We start from the raw sequence: 21,631 nt of genomic DNA, 5'->3' as shown, positions 1-21,631 counted from the left end.
GTGACCGTTCAAAATTACAACAGGACCGGTTTTTATTTACAACGGTTGCAGCAACCCGGTGGTCATGTGATCAAAATTCAGACACTTGGCAACTGGCCTTTTGTGACCTTCTGACAAGCAAAGACAATGGGGAAGTTAGATTCATTTAACAACCCTGTTACTAACTTAACAATTGCAGGGATAAGAAAAGTTGTAAAATGGAGCAAAACTTAGTTAACAACTGTGTCGCCTAGCAACAGAAATGTTGGGCTCAATTGTGATTGTTAGTAGATGACCAGCTGTATTGGAAGTAGACCTAGGATCCCAGAAATATGATTTCAAATCATAACGTAACATGAAGAAGAAACAAAGTAATTTTCTCATTAAATCCAGCAATTTCATGCTTACTTCCGGACAGTGAACATCAGAAAAGAGATAGCGGTATTTCTCATAAAACCCACAATTCCTAGCCAGGAAGTTGGCTTTGGACGTACTTGCTGTAATGACTCAGAGCCGGAATCCTGACAGATTCAGAAGAAATTAGGGTAAACAGCCATAATCTCCAAAGAAAAGTAGACATTGTCAACTCATAAAATATTTCTATGGTCTTTATAGAGTTGCCAATAGAAAGGGAGGGGGGGGGGAAAGGGGTTTGAAAGAGCAGCTTGGAAATCGAAAGTGCATTCCATACACAGTTTTTCAGAGATAGTAACTAGATGACTAAAGTTTCTGCTATGCAAAAATATAGCTGGAGAACATGATTGATGATTCTTGGCTATGGATGTGTCTCATTGGAGACAATGAATTATGTGACTCAGAGTAGGCTACACCCAGGCAGTGCCAGACATGTTAACTCCCAATAAATCCTTTGAAGTTTTTGAAGTTTGGCTCGAGACTCATGATTTAATTGGGGTAACTGCCGGAATCCTGATAGATATTGTATTCAAACAAATGATTCCAGCATTTTAAAATGCCTTACCAAAATGTTGCCAATAAAATTTATAAATCCAATCTTTCTGTATTTTAAGGATTTTGCATTCTTCCTTTAGTTCCTTTTTTTTAGGTCTATAATTTTTCTCCCTATAATTAATTGCTACTTTAACAAGTATTTCAAAGAGTCTCTTTTCCAGAGTTTATTTTCTTTGGGGTTAGGTTCTAAGTGAAAAAAAGAATCGCTTCATCCAGTTCCAATCACTGTTCTTCTACACCACTCCAGCACTTTCTTTGTTTTTCTGGCTGTCCCAGCTTCATGGCAGCCATAATGGCTGCCTCTCCTCTTCGTCATTGGATGGGAGGGAATCCCTGGGTCCAGCTGGAGTGCTGCCGCTTTCCACAACCTGCAGGGTGCCCCTCCTTTATTTGTCACCCCTACAGGGTGACTTTAGCCCCCCCAGGGGGGGGGGCTCCAACAAGGATTCAGTGCGGGTTCGCAGAGATCCACTCCTCAGATCCAATCCCGCCACGACGTCAAACCAGAAGTCACTTGTTTGAATATTGACTATTTGTAAAAAACGGAAATCTTTTGTGCAACACTGAAATCTAAGCTGAAGGTGCCATCTACTGGTGAAAGGAATATATACTAAACTCCTATAACCTTGGAAAATACTGATAAGACAAGGACACAAAAGTGCATCTACATAGCACCTGGAGATCTGCTGGGTTATCTATATTTTTACTTTATGGCTATTGCAGGTTTAATTGTGAGATCATGAAAGACATTTAAAGCAAGTGATTTTTAAAACTAGGATCTAAGACTGAATTTACAGAATGGATTTAAGGAGACATTTGGAAATCTTCCTGGATCATTTAAATGGAACTAATTAACTAACTGTGGGATACAAAAAATTATAACCATTGCATCCCCCTGAGTAGCAACACCACGACTGGGCAAACGGTTTTTAAGCTGGCTCTTGGAAGTCACAGACAATTGAGACTCTGGGTCAATGGCAGACTACTGACAGGCTATTGAGCAATATTTGGACCTATTAAAAGACAAGATGTTACACCAGGGGCAGATGACTGGATTTCAAAAAGAAATGCTATTGATGCTTCAAAGTATTTATGATACGTTAACAAAGAATCACAGGGAGATAAAAAATTTAATGCAGGACATTCTGGGGAAATCAGAAAATGTTCAACAAGGGACAACAAATAAAGATCCGAAAATGCAGGAAATAGAAGAAATAATAGAAAGAGCAGAAGAAAAAACAGGCCAGATAAATCAACAAGAACAAGAAAAGAAAGAGAAGACACTAAAGACCTATGAACCAAATCAGGGACAATATATATTAAGAGATCAAAAAATGGGATTGGAGAAAAAGAAAGACCTTTTTAAAGAGAAGATAGGGGCTTGGGCAGACCGCCCCTCCCCTGGAGAGATGGCAGCAAAAGATAATAGAGATGGAAGAAATGTTCAGGTTAAATAGGAAAGATGTAAACAGAGACAAAGACCCAAGGGAGGAGTTTGGGAGGCAAGCTAAAAAAAAACAAGTAAGAATTGAAAGACTAATGCGGACAAGAGATGATGGTTAGGAAGGGAATGTTGTTTAATATAAGACTGGGTTGTTTTTTTTTTGAAAGCTAGAAGTAGGAATAAGATTAAGGGGAATATTATTATATATTAAAAGTAATAACTAGATGTAAAGATTAGATGTTGACAGATGGTACCATTATGAATGTCTAAATAATATTGTGATTGTTATTAGAATGGCACACCAAAACACTGAGTTAAACCATTATGAATGACTAATAATTAATAGATATGTTTAGCAATATAACTAAGATCATCTAGTAGATAGATGGGGGAAGATGATACAGTTACAGAGCCTGTTTATTTAAATCTAGGATGGGAAGCATTTCTAGACAATAAGAGATTCAACAAGCATCATCTAGGACATTTGGAAGAAAAGATCTGTCTTAATAATGAAAGAAAATAGGCTGTTTTCCCATGTGTTCCGTTAATGAAGGGATGGGTGGGGAATATATTATGATAAGGAAGCAAATACCTTGGATGATTGGTCTTCAACTACAAAATGATTGGTCCAATCACCTCTTTCGAAACACTCATTGTAAATAACTGTAAAAAGCCAGTTTGGTCTCCAGTGGTTAAGGTTAGGTTGTTATGGCAACAGGCTAGAAACTGGAGATGGAGTTCAAGTCCCGCTTTAGGCATGAAAGCCAGTTGAGTGATTTTGGGCCAATCAGCAGGAGACTATGAGTTCTAATTCCGCCTTAGACATGAAAACTGACTAGGTGACTTTGGGCCAATCAGCAGAAAACAATGAGTTCTAGTCCTGCCTTAGGCATGAAAGCCAGTTGAATTGTTTTGGGACAATCAACAATAGGCATGAAAGCCAGCTGGGTGACTTTGGGCCATTTACTTTCTCTCAGCCAACCCACCTCACAGGGTTGTTGTTATGGGGTAAATAGGAGGCAGAAGGAGTATTAGGTATGTTCGCCGCCTTCAGTTATTTATCAAAAATAATAAATGTGAAACAAAGGAAAGAGAGAAGCATGCAAAATCTACTTGTGTATTTGATATCCACATAGTATTTTTTAACTGTTTTTATATGGTTAAATTGCTCTCAAGTCAAATTGATGTGATATTCAAGATACAGTCATGAAAATCTATACCAGATTCATTCACCAATCTCTAGTAAAAAGCTTATGTGCATTTTCATTATTAAAGTATCAAATTTGTTCATTACATCAATGATAAGTTTGCTTTACACCATTTCTATCTCTGAAATTCATGAAATACTAGAAGCGCAGGGCGTCATCATCCACTACTATATTCAGTAATTTATCTTAAGTTGATTTTGTGGCTTCCTTGTTGATTTGTTACATCCACAAATCCAACTGTGGCCACTTAAAGACTTTGAAGCAGACATGAACACATTAAGACCACAATAAGCGTTTCAAAAGCATGCGTGCATAATTTGGTCAGATTTAGACAGGCAAATATAAATCAATTTCCTCATCTTAAATCCATACTGAATTGTTTCCACATTCAGCCTGTCTTTTAAGAATGAAGTTTTATGCTTCTATATTCATGGAAGAATAAATGCATTTTAATACATGTTTCTCTTACTATATACGTTTTTGTCTCAAGCTATTTTTGCCAATATATTCATTTCTGCATAGTTCTACTTGTATGCCTTCTAGAAATGTCTCTCTTTTTCTCTCCCTTTTGCATATTAATGTTTGCACAGTAATACATACAAAATTATGAGAACTGCAAATGCCAAATAGTTCTACTTGGATTCATATACTGAGACAGATTCTCATTAAAATGAGAATCAACTTCTTTCCCATAAAATGCAATATAGGGTTTCATTGTGTTTTAAAGACAGAATTGGACAAACACGTCTGATCAGAATTTTGAAATTTATTTTTCAACTCATCCACTTGCATACTTACTGCAAGGACTCCGATCTTACTAAGCCGCCAAACGCCCTTGGAATTTAAAGTTATTGAAAGCATTCACAAAACCACTGCCACAACAGGCTGTAGGATTCAGGTGACCCTGAGGGCATAGATAAACCCTCAAGCATCCTCAGTGACTCTCAGAAAGAGGACTAATGACCAGATCACTGCAAGGAATATAAATCATTCCACTTTCTGTCATTCAATTAGAACTGAAGAAGCTTCTTGGATGAGAAGTGAAATGTCTTCAAGGAAAAACAGTTTGCCTTTTGAAAGAAAGCACCGTTGGGACAACTGCCACAATAAGCATGAAAACAGAAAATATCCACTTACAGGAAAGCAAACTAGGGGCCCTGTTTTCGAACACCATCATGGTTCCTATAACGTAAGTGAGCTTTGGTTTTTCTTTTTAAAGGGAAATAGGCAAACCATGAAACAAAACACCCCATAGTAACTTCTCCCCTCTAGAATCTTGGAGATGGGACACAGAACCATTACTGGACATTAAATCATGCTTTGTTGGCAGCCTGCTAAATTTTCACTTTTAATTAAAGTAAAACAATCTAAAAAGAGACTAAACTAGATTGGTTACCAGTAGAGGTGCTCCTAGACATATTGAAATCCATTGGTATTTTACAGACCTCTCTGCTTTACTCTAATACAAGGGTTTTCAAACTTGGCAAGCTTAAGACTTGTGGACTTCAACTCCCAGAATTCCTGAGCTAACATGACTGGAGGAGGAATTCTGGGAGTTGAAGTCCACAAGTCTTAAAGCTGTCAAGTTTGAAGACCCCTGCTCTAATATGTCTGCAAACAAAGGGGCTCAATGGAAAGGAACAAGCAGGAGACAAACAGAATTAAATATTCCCTATAATTTCTACCTTTTTTTTTTTTTTTTACTATGAACTGGTAACCTGAATTGTCAGCTCTTGAAATGCCCCTTGTTTCATAGGTGCAATACATATTTTTTGCCATCCATCTATACCAGGGGTGTCAAACTTGCGGCATCACGGCGGCTTCGCATGACGTATCAGGACTTTTTCCCCCCTTCGCTAAACCAGGCAGGGGCTGGGTCAGCACATGACGCATCCGGCCCGTGGGCTGCGAGTTTGACACCCGATCTATACTTTCTATACCAAGTTCATATACAGGTAGTCCTCATTTTACAACCCTAATTGGAACCATTCCCACTGTTGAGCAATGTAGGTGGTTGAGTTGTCCCACCCCCTTTTGACACAATTAAGCAAATCCCTGCAGTTGTTAAATGAATCACACAATCGTTAAAGGGAATCTGGCTTCCCCCAACTGACTTGGCTTGCCGGAAGCTGGCTAGGAAAGTCACACCTGGCCTTCACGTGACCCTGGGATGCTGCAACCATCATCAATAATCGTAAGTGTGAGGACTGGTTGTAAATAACTTTTTGCCAACGCCCTTGTAGCTGTGAATGGTTGCCAAATGAAGGGTTCCAAGTCAAGAGTATCTATACTAACAAAATCTGCATCTTGAGTCGACCACAGCTACCTTTGTAATCCTCGACTCTACAACCATTTTTTCAGTAACCAACATTTAAACAGAACTGAAAAATGACTTATTGTCATGCCCCTGGTGGAGACTGACTCCGAGGAAGAGGAGGAACAGCCAACAGGGAGTGGGAGTGTGGCTCCAGGGGTGGCGGAGGAGGCTGGGGAAGGGCAGAGGCCGGCTGAGCAGTCAGAGGAGGATCCAGGCCCATCCCCTCTCCATCCTAGGGCACGCAGGGAGGAGAGGATAAGGGAAAAGTGTGGTCTACTCGGGAGGAGAGGGCCTGGATCCTCTTCATGGGTTGCAGCTGTGAGTATAAGAGTTTGGAACTGCGTGTTCACAGACGCTGGAGTCAAATCAGTGCTTTCTTTGGATGAGGTTTATCTTTGTTGGCGTTCTTCCCATGGACTCTCCCCGGTTATCTTCCTGGAATGTGATATTAATTATCTTGGGTTTGCCTTGGAACTCTCGTCAATGCGGTTTGTGTTTGGTTTCCTTTTGCTTCATTATCTATTTTTTTGAATTTAAATTGTGACTAATAAAACAGCGAAGCTAAGTTGAAGGCATTACAAGACCTTGATTCAGGTTTTAGTTTTTGTGTTATTTTTGAGACACTATGGGTCATCACACTTAGAACTCTTTTTCACGTTTATGACCACTGCAGCTTCCCCTTGGTCATGTGACTGAAATTTGGACATTTGGCGACTAGCTCATTTATGATGAGCTTGTCCTGAGATCACGTGATCCCTTTTGCAACCTTCTGACAAGCAAAGTCAACGGGGAACCCAGATTCACTTAACAACCATGCTACTAACTTAACTGCCGTGACTCACTTTAACAACTGTGACAAGAAAGGTCGTAAAATGGGGGCAAAGCTCAATTAACAAATGCCTCGCTTAGCGATGGACATTTTGGGCTCAATTGTGGTCGTAAGTCAAGGATTACCTATGTCGACGCTGGACCAATATCTTCCCTAACCAGCGAAGGCCACTTCCTGTATTTCTCACAAGTAAGGCAGATGTCATTTCTCACGAAGCCTACACGACCGTACTAGAGTTTGGTTTAATCTGTGATTTATTATAACTGCATTTGAAATCATTTTTATTATATTAGCTTTCAGATGGTTTTTATTGTTTACATTTTGCTTTGATGATATAATTTATCCCTGTGAGCTGCCTGTCTTGAGTCAGATGGAAGTCATTAGTGTATAAATGTAGTAAATAAATAATATGGAAATAATGTGGAAATATTAAGTTATATTATGAATTCCATGAAAACAGCTCTATTGTAGAACTTTGCAACTATTCAGAGCAATGCTCCAAAGTATACCGTGTTTCCCCCAAAATAAGAGCCTGTCTTGTATTTTTTTTGTCGAACAAAAAAGGCATCAGGTCTTATTTTCAGGGAAAATTCTCCACTGACGAACCTCACTTGCACACGTCGCCCCGGCTTCCTTTTCGCTGTCAGAGACCTTCAGGAACTTCTGTGGCCGACAAGTCTTTCCTGAAGGCCTCTGTAGCCGATAACAGAGCTCCGGATCGATCCAGAGCTTTGTTATCAGCTACAGAGGCCTTCCGGAAAGGCTTGCCAGCTGCAGATGAAATGGGCCGGCAAGGCAGGTGTCAGGGTATGTGAGTCCTGGCTACAACTGTCTAAAGGTAAGTAGGAGGGCAGCTCTACCCTCCCATAGCTTAATTTTTACCCATCCACTCTGAAGTGGGCAGGATCTTAATTAGGGCTTATATATATATTGAGCGCACATGTAAAAATCAAGCCAGGACTTATTTTCAGGGAAACAGGCCAGTAATGGTTGCACAGGTAGTCTTTGACTTACGACCACAATTAAGCCCCAAATTTTTGTTGTTAGGTGAGACATTTAAGTGAGTTTCACCCAACTTTACCACCTTTCTTGCCACATTTGTTAAGTGAATCACTGCAGTTGTTAAGTGAATCTGGCTCCCCCATTGACTTTGCTTGTCAGGTTGTCGCAAAAGGAGATCACATGTCCCTAGGACATAGCAATGGCCATAAATATGAGCCAGTTGTCAAGCATCCAGAGTTTGATCACATGATCACGGGGATGCCGCAAAGGTTGCAACTTTGAAAAAAAAAAAAAAAAGTTGCGAGTCACATTTTTTCAGTGTCGTAATTTTGAATGGCCATTAAACAAACTGTTGTTAAGTCGATGACTACCTGTATAGAAAGGGAATGCAGAATACTTCATAAAAATTGTTAGATGCCAACACTAAAGTCATGTTTTCCCAGCAAGAGCAAGATCTGAAGCTTATTTTTACAGGCCACCTAAGATAAGACTACAACAGAATTTAGTTACTGATACCCAAAATGTTGTTGTTGTTTTTTTAATCACAGGGTCAGCAAATACATACTTCTTTGCAACAGTACACTGTAAAACCTCTAAACCAAAAAGTCTTATAAATTTCAAAAATGCTCTTTCATTCTCCGTATTGCAGATAGTCATCGCACATTTGCTTTTTGTTGTTTAAAACGGAAATATTGCTAAACTTCGAATTCCATTTAGTATTTTTATACTGAAAGGAGCTGTGTGTATTATTGATTGCATTATAAGCAGCTTCATATTCTGACCACGAGGGATGGTACAACCATCATAAATACGTACCAGTTGCAGCAAGCATCCTAAAGCGCGAGGACTGGTTGTAAATCACTTTTTGCACTGCCCTTGTAATCACGATTCAGGCGCATGCGCCTGCCCCTCCCACAAAACCATCCCTTATTTCCCCTCCAGGCTGCCAATCCAGAAAGGTTTAGGAAACTCTGCTCCAGAGGCAGCACCTGAATCTCAACCCAGAATAACTACACACCAAGCAAAAACCTTCAAAAAGGTAAGGGGAGAAAAAAAAATAGGCAAATACCACAGAGCCAGGCAGCCAATTGCTCATCATTGACACAAGACATTTTCTGACTGCTCCTTTTGCCACCTTTGGGAGCCCCTGATTTCTGTCCTGGGCTTCCTCCCCTCAGAGGCTCTTCCAGAGGGCTCTTACAGTACAGGTGATCTAAGAGCCCTGTGCCAAAGACGTCCGTGTTGATAGGCCCTTCCACTTCCATCTGACTACGGCAGTCTTCGTTCTGGACCGACGCCATGACAGGTCCGTTAGTGCAACCATCGCTTGTGCCCAAATCCAACTTGGAGGACTCCAGGACCACCTCACCGGAACCCATCACCTGGCTGGATTCGTCCTCGTCATGCCCTGAAACCGAGATGTCTTTTTCCGTTACGATGAAAAGGTCTTCGGGACAGCCGTCCAAGGATGGCATCTCTCCCACGTCCGCCCTGGGCAGGGCCTCCGTCCCTGAAGAAGGAATTTTCTGCAGCTCTGGAAGCAGGCAGCTTTCCGCGACACCATTTTGATCTCGGGGCGCCAGGTTTTTGTAATGGAGCTGCCTACAATGAAAGAGTCTCTCCTGCGTAAGGCAAGCGTCAGGCCGACACGTTTGAGTCTCCTCAATAAGTGGTCCTGGCATGTTACTGTTCATATCTGAGAAGCAGAACAGATCCCAAGGAAAGTTACGCTTGGATTCCCGTGAAGGAAGCGAGGCCCTGTGATCCTCTGCGAAGGCCTCCGCCTGCTGAGCCTCTTGCCAATCCCTTGTTACTTTCGCCGCCCAGCTCAGCTTGCTTTTGTTTAATTTACACGATTTGCCTCTCCGAAGCCTGGGAAGAGATTTCGCAATTCTAATTCGAAACTTAACCAGAGAAAGTTTTTTATGCATCATAAATAGGAATCTTTTAAAAGTACACTGGTTGAATTTAGGCCGTCGGGCAATCAAGAGGCCGCAAGTTCCATGTTGCTTCAGTCGTCGGCAACAATATTTTCTCGTAGAGTTATTTAGAATTATGATTTCATTTTGTTTTCCATCATGATTACGGCCTCTCCTTTTCAAAACAAGACTGTCCCTTTTACGCGACAAACTAGTAATGCTGGCCTCGGGGCTGTATGGCTTGTCTTGGCAAACCTTTGAGTCAACCCCTAAGCCAATGTATTTAGCCAGCAGCTCACTCTGGCAAGTTGTGCTGTGAAGCCCCCTACACCCTGAATAGGGTCTTCCACACCTGGAGAAAGGGGTTTTGAATCTATTTTGAGGACATGTGCAGTTCTGAATAAATCCAAATGGCAGATTTATATTGAAGAACACATCAGGAGTCCAACTTCTCTGCTGCAGAAGAGACCTCCTTCTGTGTGGTTTAGTTTGTTTTGCATTGAAAGCTGGCTGACTGCTTTGCTTCCTTCTTCTAAGTAGAGGCAGACGCCTCTTCTGGAAGCAGCGTGGCCTTGGCCCCCAAAGTCCCACAGTCCATTTTCGACAACTGGCCAGTGACAGACTTCTCCAGTGCAAGTTTTGACTATGCTCTTTCATTTTTCTGCAGCATTATGATCCCAAAGTGAAGCTGCAATGAAAAAGACAGAATTACACAACAGAATACATGCAGGTTGTCTCATTTACCATTCTCCAGTAATGTATAGGTGGTCCTCGACTTACAACCACAACTGAGCGCAACATTTCTGTTGCTAAAGTAAGTTCATTTGTTAAGTAAACTTTGCCCCATTTTATGATTTTTCTTGGCCCAGTTGTTAAGTAATCACTACAGTTAAGTTAGTTATACAGTTTTTAAGTGAATCTGGCTTCCCCATTGACCGCTTGTGAGAAGGTCGCAAAAGGGGATCATATGACCCCTGGACAATGCAACCATCATAAACATGAACCAATGGCCAAGCTTCTGAATTTTGATTATATGACCATGGAGATGTTGCCTGAAAAAACGGCCATAGGTCATTGCCATTGTAACCAAACGGTCAAGTAAACAAAGTTGTTTTAAGTTGATGACTGCCTGTAATGGCTTAGATCAGTGGTCGCCAACCCAGTGGGCTGGGGACCACTGGTGGTCCGCAAGAAAGTTTTGGTGGTCTGCAGAGAAATGTCACTCCCAAAGCACCCCCCCAAAGCAATTAATCCAGGCTGTGTGGGAACACAAGGCTTGTGTCCCTTGCATTGAGAACACCACAAGGTAGTGAGGGGAAGGGGGGAAAGGGCAGAGGGGGCAACTTGCCCCAATCACCCCACAAGCCACCGGGCTCCTTCTTTCTGCTTTCTTCTTCTGCTTCTGGCTGCCCACAAGAAAAGCAGCAAAAGTCTTTCTATCTCTCCTCCAAACTCCGCCAGAAATGAGTCTTTGGGACCCTGCAAGGCATCCTTGCTCCAAGAGGCTGTGCCGGCGCAACAAATCTCACAAAGACTCATTTCTGACGGAGTCTGGGGCAGAGAAAGCTGCTTCTGCTTTCCTTTCATGAAGCCAAAAGTCTCTCCTCTCCCCCGAGAACGGAGCTGGAGACAGTATCCTGCGATCCCAAATAAAGAACGATTGATCGGTAGGAAAACTGGGTGGGGATTTTCCCAGGGTTTCTGGTCCACGGGACTTAAAATTATGAGTCTGGTGGTCCCTGAGGTCCAAAAGGTTGGCGACCCCTGGCTTAGATTAGAATCTCCTCCCTAAATAAAAAATGTACTTTTTCACAAAGGGACCCTACAGTATCAATAACTTTCTTTCTGAAGAAGAGCTTTAGTGGTGGTACAGTGGTTAGAGTGCAGTATTGTAGGCTAACTCTTCCCATAGCCAGGAGTTCGATCCTGAGCAACTCAAGGTTGACTCAGCCTTCCATCCTTCCGAGGTGGGTAAAATGAGGACCCAGTTCATTGCGGGCAAATATGCTGACTCTGTAAATTGCTTTGAGAGGGCTGTAAAGCACTGTGAAGCGGTATATAAGTCTAAGTGCTATTGCTAAAGCCTACAGATAGGTCACAACCAGCTTTGCACATTGCTTATTGGTAGAATATAGGAAATATATGACCTAATCCAGGGATGTCAAACTCAAGGCCCATGGAACAGATCCGGCCCATGGAATGCTTAGATCTGGCCTGCGGGGCCGCCCTGGAAATACTGAAGGGCCGGCCCATGGTGCTTCTGCCAGTGAAAATGGAGGTCGGGAGAACCGCTGGCAGAGGGCTGCAGGAGGATCCCCCCCACGCATGCCCGGGCCATCACAAGTACCCCTGACATGACTACACCCCCCCTGCCCCCGCCCCCCCACCCCCCAAGGTCAAACACAACCCTCAATGCAATTGAGTTTGACACCCCTGACCTAATCCCTTCTGCTTTATGCAAATTCCCAACTGCATCTATATTCCTGCCACAAAATCACTAGGCATCCTTATGCAAACCACTGTGCATCTAGACAACAGTCGTATTTACAGGAAGTTATTAACAGGAATAAGTGGGGAACTGAGCTAATTCAAGACTGTCTATTTCAAGATGCATGGAAAGAGAGCCTTGATTTGAACACTTGAAGTCTGTTCTATAAATGATGACTCGATTGCAATCTCACTCCCACAGTTTTAATCATCCATTTCTTAGTGTTGTCTCTTCTACCCTATCCATCCACACTCCTTCCCACCCTCCACCCAATCTTCTTCAGATATTCCGGATCACTGTTCTCAAGAATTGGGTCAATTGGGTACCAAAAACTGAACTAGCTCTTCTAACTGAAAATCCGGATACCGCACCATTTTTACCAAAGACTGCTTTCATAATTGTGGCCTACATGACTCAATTATTGTCGTTTGTGTATAACCATTGCATCCTTTGAAGGCATCACTCTCAGACCTCAGTAAAACAGTCTTGAAGCCATCTGTACTGATACTGTGGTGATATGTAATGTAAGAGCCAAACAAAGGTGAGCTGGTCTTTTATTGCAGCAGGTGACCGAAGCAATCAGCTTTTGTCCTATCAAGGTCATCTTAACCACTGAGAGATAATCAGTGCAGAGCTCATTCAACCCCACCTTGCAGTAATAATAATAAAAAAGAAAATCAGGGGGAAAAAGGGGGAAGATGAAGAAAACGCACTGATGAACAGAAAGAAAGGTACCTAGAGTGAGTGAGTGAGTGAGTGAGTGTGTGTGTGTGTATTTTGAGGCAATCTTCTGAACTGGTTTGCAAAAATTAAAGACTGATGGAAGGCAGATGCTTGATAAGTAACAAGGAATATTCTTTTCAACTCCTCTGAAGGCAGGCAGCAAGCCAAAATGGAGGGATTGCAAAATTGCAACGCTATCCAGAACATGCACAACTCACAGGATATAAAATTATGTTTGCTCAGATTTCTAAAAATCCTGAGGGTTTTTTCCCCCCGTTGTGTGTGATGCTTATTCCTCCAATCTGGATTAATACTGTAACTGAAATATATATTTAAACCATTTGTAACAAGGTGCGAATCCAAAACGGTATGTTCTGAGCTTTAAGTGAATGTGTATTTATTGAACAAAACTCAAAGTACCTCAAATGTTCACTATTCAAAAGGGACAGAAACGTGAAAAATGGGAACTTAAAAGCAGCATTTTGCTGCTTCCTCATGCTCTATTTTAGGGCCACAAAAGTAGGCAGGCTGCCACATGGTACTTCAGTCTTAAATCTATAGAGAAACTACACATATTTAAAGGAAGTTGAATCCATGGTTTGTAACGCAGTATTGCTGCCCCTAACATTTTCTGTTTTCTAGAACGTTCTAAATGCAAAATGTGCAGGTTAAGGCATCAGGCTAGGAACCAAGAAACTGTGAGTGCAAGTCCCATCCTAGGCCTGAAAGCTGGCTGGGTAACTTTGGGCCAGTCATTGTCTCAGTCCAACCCACCTCACAGGATAGTTATTGTGGAGAAAATAGGAGAAAGGAGTATTAAAGTATGCTCATCACCTTGTATTGTTTATAAAAATAATAAAGGTGGAATATAAATATTGTATTATTTTCATTGCGTTCCTTTGTCATGCTTTATTTTATTCTATTATTTTAGTTCTGCTTCCTCCTTTCCTTTTCTTCCTTTTTATTATTGTAAGCTTCAAATGTGCCTTCAGCCTGAATTTTTTGCAGGTGCCTGTCTTGGCTAAGTATATGAGTATCACTTTTTTTAATATTCTGATTATTGAGCTCTGATTTATCCTTGCTTCGTTACTCACTGGCACGTCTCAAGTGGGTGGTTCACAAATTTTGCAAATAAAATTAAGTAACACTATTAGTGGCATTTCAGATTCGCAGGTGCCATATGGAAAATTATGTAGGTTTATTTCTTTGCTAAGCTTTGGAGGGATAACTTGAAAAACGTTAACTTTGCAAACATGTGCAACAGGAAGACAAATATCAAGACAAATATTTTTGCTGTTATGTTGCAGGTATTGTATGAGTCTATTGCTGCTGCTTCTTTGATATCTGTTTTCTGACAGATGCTTTAAACAGGCATTGGTTGTAAAAGTTGCTTAATTGTTTTTCTAGTGTTAGGGGCGTTTCAAAATAGGAAAAAAAACCCATCCCCTACTCAGGTTGAGTGGTAGTAGCGCTTAGCCTAGAATCACATCCTACTTTGTGGCCTATTGCTATAAAACAAGAAAGCAAAGGAACAATTTCAAATTTCCACGATGAAAATAGCAAAACACCCAATTTTTTTTCCAAAGCTTTATTTTTCTGGGACATACTTCAAGTGAAGGTGGAATAACTCTTCTGTTCAAATACAGAGGGGGGGGGGGAAACACTTCATTTTATAAATAACGACATTAGTTTCTAGGCAATTTTCCTGAATGTATGCATTTTGTATATCCTTGCCATTAAAAGGGAAAGATTTTAGCTGTGAACCTGTTTCCACTTTACATATACATAGTCCTCGACTTACAATTGAGCCCAAAATTTCTGTTGCTAAATGAGTTAATTTTGCACCATTTTACAACCTTTGAACAGTCACTAAATGAATGGCTGTAAGTCGAGCACTATCTGTAATGGTTTCAAACATGCAAACCGATAAAATTTTCATTGCTATCTTTTTAACCAAATTCGACCACAGAAAATTCACCTGAAATAAAATTATGATTTGAAGCCCTATCCCAAATTTAAACATACACACAGAGAATGCTAGTATTTTTGTTTCAGAATGCTTATGTTTAGTATCAAATAATATATAGCACTGACTTGCTTTTTTCCCCCCAAGGAACTGCAAACAGTAGAAATTCTGAAACATTTTCTGCTCAGACTTTACCAAGGTTTCATTCTAAGAAATTTTTCTGGCAGTAAGTCAAGCTATTTTCTCAAATGTCCAAAATATCAGAAGACTGACTAACCATGGCTTCACATGCTTTATATATTTAAAAGTCAATTATTAGTAATCTCTTGTTGAATTTTTTTTGTCTGCTAAACAGCACATTTTTGGAAAACTGTACATTTTATTCTTGTGTAAACAGTTACTGACTGACCACATATTGGCAAGTAACAAAAGCAACACAAGCAGAAGAGGGCAATTATTCAATGCCAAGGGAACTACTGGAAAATGTGGTGAATTCTAGTTATCTAAGCAGTTCTGCTACATGGGACAGCATAATAGTCACAAAAATATAAAAGTATTAAAACAATATTGCAGCACAATGTTCTGGAGTACAAAAAAAAAAACGACTGGAGATGGACTATACTCAGCTTTCTTCCACTCCAGCTGATAGTCACTGAAAATAACTGCTCTAAAATTCAAAAGGAAAACAAACACATTTCAAAAACAAATTGGAATATTGGTTTACAAAACCCTTTTCTGACTTGTTGCCCTTCAAATCTGCTCAGGATGCATACTGTAAGCAGATATTAAAGCCAAAATATCTGAAAGTCGCAATTGGAAGAAGTCTGATCTACTCAGAAATGAGATTCTGAGATGTTATTGCTTGAAACCATTTCAAAAAGTTTGTGCACAACTCAAAACCTTCTAGACAACTAGACACAAGAACAGTTTTTCCCCCCGAAAGCCATCACTCTGCTAAACAAATAATTCCCTCAACACTGTTCAACTATTACAAAGTCTGCACTACTATTACTGTTAATCTTCTCACCACTCCTTGTCACCCAACCCCTCCCACTTGTGACTGTAGGACTGTAACTTTGTCCCTTGTATCCTTACGATTTATACTGTTTCCTAGTATGATTTGATTGCTTATTGTACCCTATGACTATTATTGTTGTACCTGATGATTCTTGACTCTTGATGAATGTATCTTTTCTTTTATGTATACTGAGAGTATTTGCACCAAGACAAATTCCTTGTGTGTCCAATCACACTTGGCCAATAAAGAATTCTGTTCTATTCTGTTCTTCTGTTCGTCCCCCCCAAAATATTACACTGGCAGAGGAGAGATCTGTACATTTTAAGTTCATTGTTCTCAACTGTAAATGATTTCATGACATCACTTTCTGTAGAAAAGGAGAGCTCACTCACTTTTATAAGCTCATCCTTATAAAACTAAATTCCAGCCATCCTGGCATTGAAACACACCGTTTTTCCAGCAACGTGATAAATAGGCTACATTCAAATTTGCAGAAACCAGGATCCACATCTTTCAGATTTCTTACCACTACCAGCCATACCTCAATGTCACAGGCCTGTCTCCTACCCCACACAAAAGGCTTTCTGTCAACATTCTAAACTCCACTTTAAAAATAAGACCACAGATTTATAGCCTGCAAGATGTTAACAAAGAAGTAACCAGCCTCTAAAGGATGGAATGTCTGATCTTTCTCTGCTGGTTGCAGAGGAAGAATTTCTCCCTGTGCAAATGGCAAAGGAACCAGAGGAAGGATCTGTTGTTTTTCCAGCCAACTCATTCATCAGCATGGAACTCCATATACTCCCCTGCATCACTTTCCCAACTGCCTATGGCTGTGTCAGGAAGCTGTTAAATACTAGCCTGTTTAAAATTGCTAAATTACAAGCTTGTCACACCCTAAAATATGCTGCAACATAGACATTGTCCCAAAGTCAGATAAATCTGACTTGTAAGTACATGCCAGACCTCAGATTATGAAGGCAAGCAGTACACAGTGCATTTACCAGCACTGCGCTCTTCCCTGCAATACCACTTTCAACATACACAAGAGTAGGATGCAGTCCTTTGTTTAATTAAATGCAAAGGCTCACAACTTGTAGTCCACAGGTGTGATATCATCACAGCAGGTCCGAAAAAGGCTTGAAGAAATGTTATGATTTAAATCTTGAATTAGGTCTTGGTGGTCCGTGGCCACAAAAGTATTTAAAGAGGGTCCGTGTTGAAAACCACTGACTTAATGCACTATGAACTTGAGAGTCTCCGTGTTTTTAGATCTAAACTGATCAGCATCTGGTAAATCCCTGTCTGGTTCTCCTGGCCAGACTTTTCTTTATGCTAGGGGAAAAGAATAAACAGTGGTGGAAAGACTGTCCCAAAAATAATGTCCAACAAGCCAGATCCTAAGCATATCTAGGTTCCTCTACCTACAAAATAATTCTGTTCTTTGGCTAACGGAATTTTATAATGTAATGAAATCTTTAGGCTTCCCACCCTTCCATCTGCAGCCATTTAACAATCAAGACGGTTGTTTCCACGTAACCATAAGCTGCCAATGTAACACTCACCCATTTATTCTTATCCAGCTTCTTAAGTATGTCAATATAATCAGTACAAGCACGCATATTCACCAGTGACTATTATATCAGTTCTCTCTCTTCACATTGGATTTGGTAAGACATCTGAAATATGAAAATGGCTTTTTTTTTTTTTACATTTTCTGAGCAGTGTAAAAATCTGTGGAATCAGGCCAACCATCCATGCAGATCAACATCAGTCACCACCTTCCATAGTGATCTATCAGGTGTCTGTTGAGAACCACAAACAAGGCACAAAGAGATTTCTCCTGACTAGGAGCTTCTACCAGCATTATCTTACAGGTTGTCTCATCCGCCTTCAATCCCATTGAGCAACTGTCAGCATAACTTGTGGAAGCATGTTCCATAAATTAAATGTCTGATTTAAATTTCAACCCTGATCATCAGTTTTATTTAATAACTCAAATATTGTGAGGACAGGATCTGGATTTTAGTTCCTCCTTGAATGTAACTATACTAAAACACATTGAACCTAAGTGTCTTAAACAGGTCTGTGTTTTCCCATGCAGCCAAGAGGAATAAAGTGCTTGCCCTTGAAAAAAAATACAAGTATTTCCAAACAGCTTGTGAAAAAAAATGTTGTTTTTTTTAAAAAAACCTGCTTGGCATCAGCAACTTATCTCTGTACAATTTGCAGCCTGAATATGTACTCCCTTTTCTTCAGGTTTAATTCTAATAAGGATTTTCAGAAAAGATATACAGCTCTGTCTGTATGTCTTTAAAGCAGCTTTGTTCTACTGTGCTTACCCCTGCTTTCTTAGATATATAACTACCTCCTATTCTGATACTTTCTTCATTGGAAAATCTTAGATGAAACATTTCTTTTATTGTTACCTTAATTGAAAATATGCTTTTATATAAGCGTGTGTTTATATTCTCTGAATCTTCTTTCTGAAATTAGATGTATCATTATTTTCACACCCTTTCCCACACTTATTTTCTCCACACCATGGGGAAAAGAAATCTCAATAGTCAACACTGATTCACAATCTGTTTTAGTTTCCCTAACACTCCCCAGCATGCATATACAGCCACTCCTTTCTGGAGCTCTAACCTTCACTGTCAATTTCTGATTTCTTTGTATGTTCTTAGGCATAGTTCCTTTATGGGAAAGTTCCAGTTCCTGCAGATGACTGGATGAAACAGATCTGCATAGGGTTATAAAGCACCATAAAGCAGTATGTAAGTCTAAGTATTATTTCTATGCAGGAAATTCCGGCTACCAGTTATTTAAGGGGGGGGGGTGCCTTTTCTAAGCGAAAACATTACATTACTGAAGGAGAAGGCCAGAGCTAAACCAGAAGTGTTTTGTGTCAGAGTTCCAATCAGTTCCTTGATACCACAACATACCTCTTAAGAGCACAAACCATTAAAAAATGTTGCAGGTGGGATTTAATTTGGCAGCGAGTATCGTAAATAAACAGAGGTCACAATAAACCAGCGTTAGGACTTTTTTTTTTTTTGCATCAGGTTCTTAAATGGCTGGACCTTCGGATTCTACTGAGGAAAGAGAGGGAAAGACTGTATTTTTTTGGGGGGGGGGGCATGTTCGTTTTGTTGCCTCGAGTCCCTCGGAGCTTTTTTTTTTTTTTTGTGAGCCCCTTAAAAATCGAACCCAAGAAACGGTCGCGCTCCCGGCTTATCGAGTTCATCGGAACCGGGGAAGGGAGGTGTTCCTCCGCCGGATAGATTTCATTAGAAACGGGCCGAGGCGAGTCTCTGGAGCTGACCCGAATCAAAGCCCTTTGGGAACACAGAGCCCCCCCTCCCCGGGGAGGCAGCTGCTTCCCTCAATGGACGCCCATCCTCGCCCCCCACCCAGGGAATCCCTCCCCCGAAGGGGACAATATCCCCTCCCCACTTCCCCCGGGAACCCCTCCCCGCCCCCAGGATTCCGGCCGGAGGACGGGTGGGGGGGCCACTAGGCCGAAAGCCGGCCCTGCCCATCCGTCACTCACCCCCCACCCACCCCCCCACACACACGCAGGAAGCGCGGCGGAGGAAGGCACGCGAGCCCCCGGCTCACCACGCCCCCTCCCACCGCTGCCCGTCGGGCGCGTACCTTCGTCGCTGGGCGCATCCCGGCCTCCGAGAAGGGCTGGTCTCCCCCAACCCCCGGCTCCCGTTCTCCCACCCCCACTCCCGTGAGCGTCAGCGCCCGGCAACCGCCTCGGCAGCCACTCACGTGGGTCAGGCTCCCACAACCTACACGGCAGCTACCGGCCCCAGCAGGCCTACGTCATCCTCCAGCGACAAAACCTCGGAAGCGACGGGCGGGGAGAAAGAGGTGGGGGGGCGGAAAAGAGAGAGAGAGAGAGAGAGGAAGGAGAGATGGATGTTCTGCGCAGGCGTCTGTGCGCAAGCGAAAGGGAGGGAGGAGGAGCTCGGAATCGGTAGGGGGCGGGGCGGTAAAGAAAGAACAAACTGAGGAAGCGCTGCCGTCATTTCTCTCATAGAAAAGAGGAAGCAAGGCGCATGCGCGAGCAAATCTGTCTTTTGGAGGGTAAAGTACGGGTACACCTGCGCGATTGATTTCTCGTTGCTAAGATACAACCGGTTCTTCTCTCCCTTTCGGGTGTCCAATAAGAAAACGGGAAAGAATAGATGAGAAGCCCCGCCCCTGTTTGTGGGCGGAGCATTCTGCTTATGCGATTCTTAGTTACGTGTTTATGTTGAATGTCTGAATAAGGGTGGTGCATTTATTTGAAAGTTAGAAAAGGGAGTTTGTGGATTCACATGAAGGCATAAGCATGCAGTATTGTAGAAACATTTGAACTCTGCTTATTAGAGTGGAAATAACTTCTGAGGGCATTGTTTTTTTAAACATGAAGATTGGATCTTAATATTAAGTTAAAGATTAAAGTCCTTATTTGACCTCAAGCTTGAGACTTGGCAGCCACTCTCAGCCCAACCTACCTATTGGGATATCAATTCAACCAGTAAATAAATAAGTACTCTTGAAATGAAGTCAGAAATATTGCAAGCATGACACCCCATTAGAAGTACAAATATTATCCCTGAGTACTTAATTTTTCTCAAAATACAATTTGTTTCAGGGGACATTTTAAGGAAGGACAAGTGATTTTATCCGGGAACTTCACTTGTTTCCAATTTCCTATGAAATAGTGAAAAATATATCTGAAATACAGGAAAAGGACAGCTGGTTTGTATTAGTACAAGGACTGTAGTGGTTATGGTGTATGTTTGCCTGTTCGTTTCTGATCATTCACCCAAAGCAGCATTTAGACTTCGACTTAGAAACCTAGAATAACTTTATTGTCATTTTGAATGTACACTAATCGGCATCCCCTCGCCGCGAGGCCGCTTCTACCGGCCGATTGAAGTGGCTGGTGACTGCATTTGGGGAGTTTCCATTGCCCGAAAGAGACTGCCTAAAGGCGAAGGGACATGGGCAACCACGCCTCGCCCTGAAGCAGCTGGGGACTCTGCCTTCAAGGGAGCTTTCGTCTGCCGATAGAAGCAGCCTCGTGGCGAGGGGAGTGTGTATGTGTGTGTGTGTGTGCGCTCACCCCTAGGCCGCTTCTACCGGCCGATTGAAGTGGCTGGTGACTGCATTTGGGGAGCTTCCATCGCCCGAAAGAGACTGCCTAAAGGCGAGGGGACACGGGCAGCCACGCCACGCCCTGAAGCAGCTGGGGACTCTGCCTTTGGGGAGCTTTCGTCAGCCAATAGAAGCGGCCTCGCGGCGAGGTACGTGCGTATGGGCCGCTCTAGGTGGGGGAGGAAATTAAGTCACCCCCAAGAAGACGGCCTAGCTGTTTTTTCTGGGGTCAAAAAAAAAATAAGGCCCGGCCTTATTTTGTGAGAAACACGGTAGTAATACTATTGCTAAATTTGCAGATGATACAACAATGGTGGGACTCATCTCCAGGGGGGAATGAGTCTGCCTACTGAGATGAGGTGGACCGGTTGCTTTCGTGGTGTGGAGACAATAACTTGGTCCTCAACACCAGTAAGCTTATAGTGGATTATAGAAGGAACAGACCAGACATCCAGCCGTTACTTATCAATGGAGACCAAGTGGAGCAAGTGGCCAGTTTTAAGTTTCTGGGTGTTACCCTAAAAGAGGACCTGACCTAGGGTGCTCACATTGCAGCACTGGTCAAAAGGGCCAGCAGAGATTCTACTACCTGAAACTTCTCAGAAAACAATA

At 41.9% G+C, this 21,631-nt stretch overlaps 1 protein-coding gene across 6 annotated transcripts in view; it reads right to left on the bottom strand.

Moving 5' to 3' along the window:
* Nucleotides 1-19,828, bottom strand: part of SENP5 (SUMO specific peptidase 5) — a 51,746-nt gene extending 31,918 nt beyond the window's left edge. Inside the window, exons 1-4 of one of the 6 annotated variants that reach the window (XM_087965416.1) lie at nt 19,643-19,774; nt 18,821-18,954; nt 17,428-17,558; nt 8,818-10,355 (exon numbers count right to left, since the gene is read on the bottom strand). In XM_087965416.1, coding sequence (XP_087821542.1) covers nt 8,818-10,324 — 1,507 coding nt within the window. In that variant the 5' untranslated portion in view covers nt 10,325-10,355; nt 17,428-17,558; nt 18,821-18,954; nt 19,643-19,774. Of the gene's footprint in view, nt 1-8,817; nt 10,356-17,427; nt 17,559-18,803; nt 18,958-19,519 lie in introns of all 6 variants that reach the window. The other 5 variants (XM_087965415.1, XM_087965418.1, XM_087965417.1 and 2 more) reach the window with 5 other exon arrangements.
* Between the last annotated feature and the right edge of the window lie 1,803 nt (nt 19,829-21,631).

This window comes from Notechis scutatus, chromosome 4, assembly GCF_049901735.1.
Source record: "Notechis scutatus isolate UNSWTSFEM ecotype Mainland chromosome 4, rNotScu1.2, whole genome shotgun sequence".
NCBI classification, from domain to species: domain Eukaryota; kingdom Metazoa; phylum Chordata; class Lepidosauria; order Squamata; family Elapidae; genus Notechis; species Notechis scutatus.
Note: the sequence above shows the minus strand (reverse complement) of the source record. Positions and strands in the feature narration are given on the sequence as shown.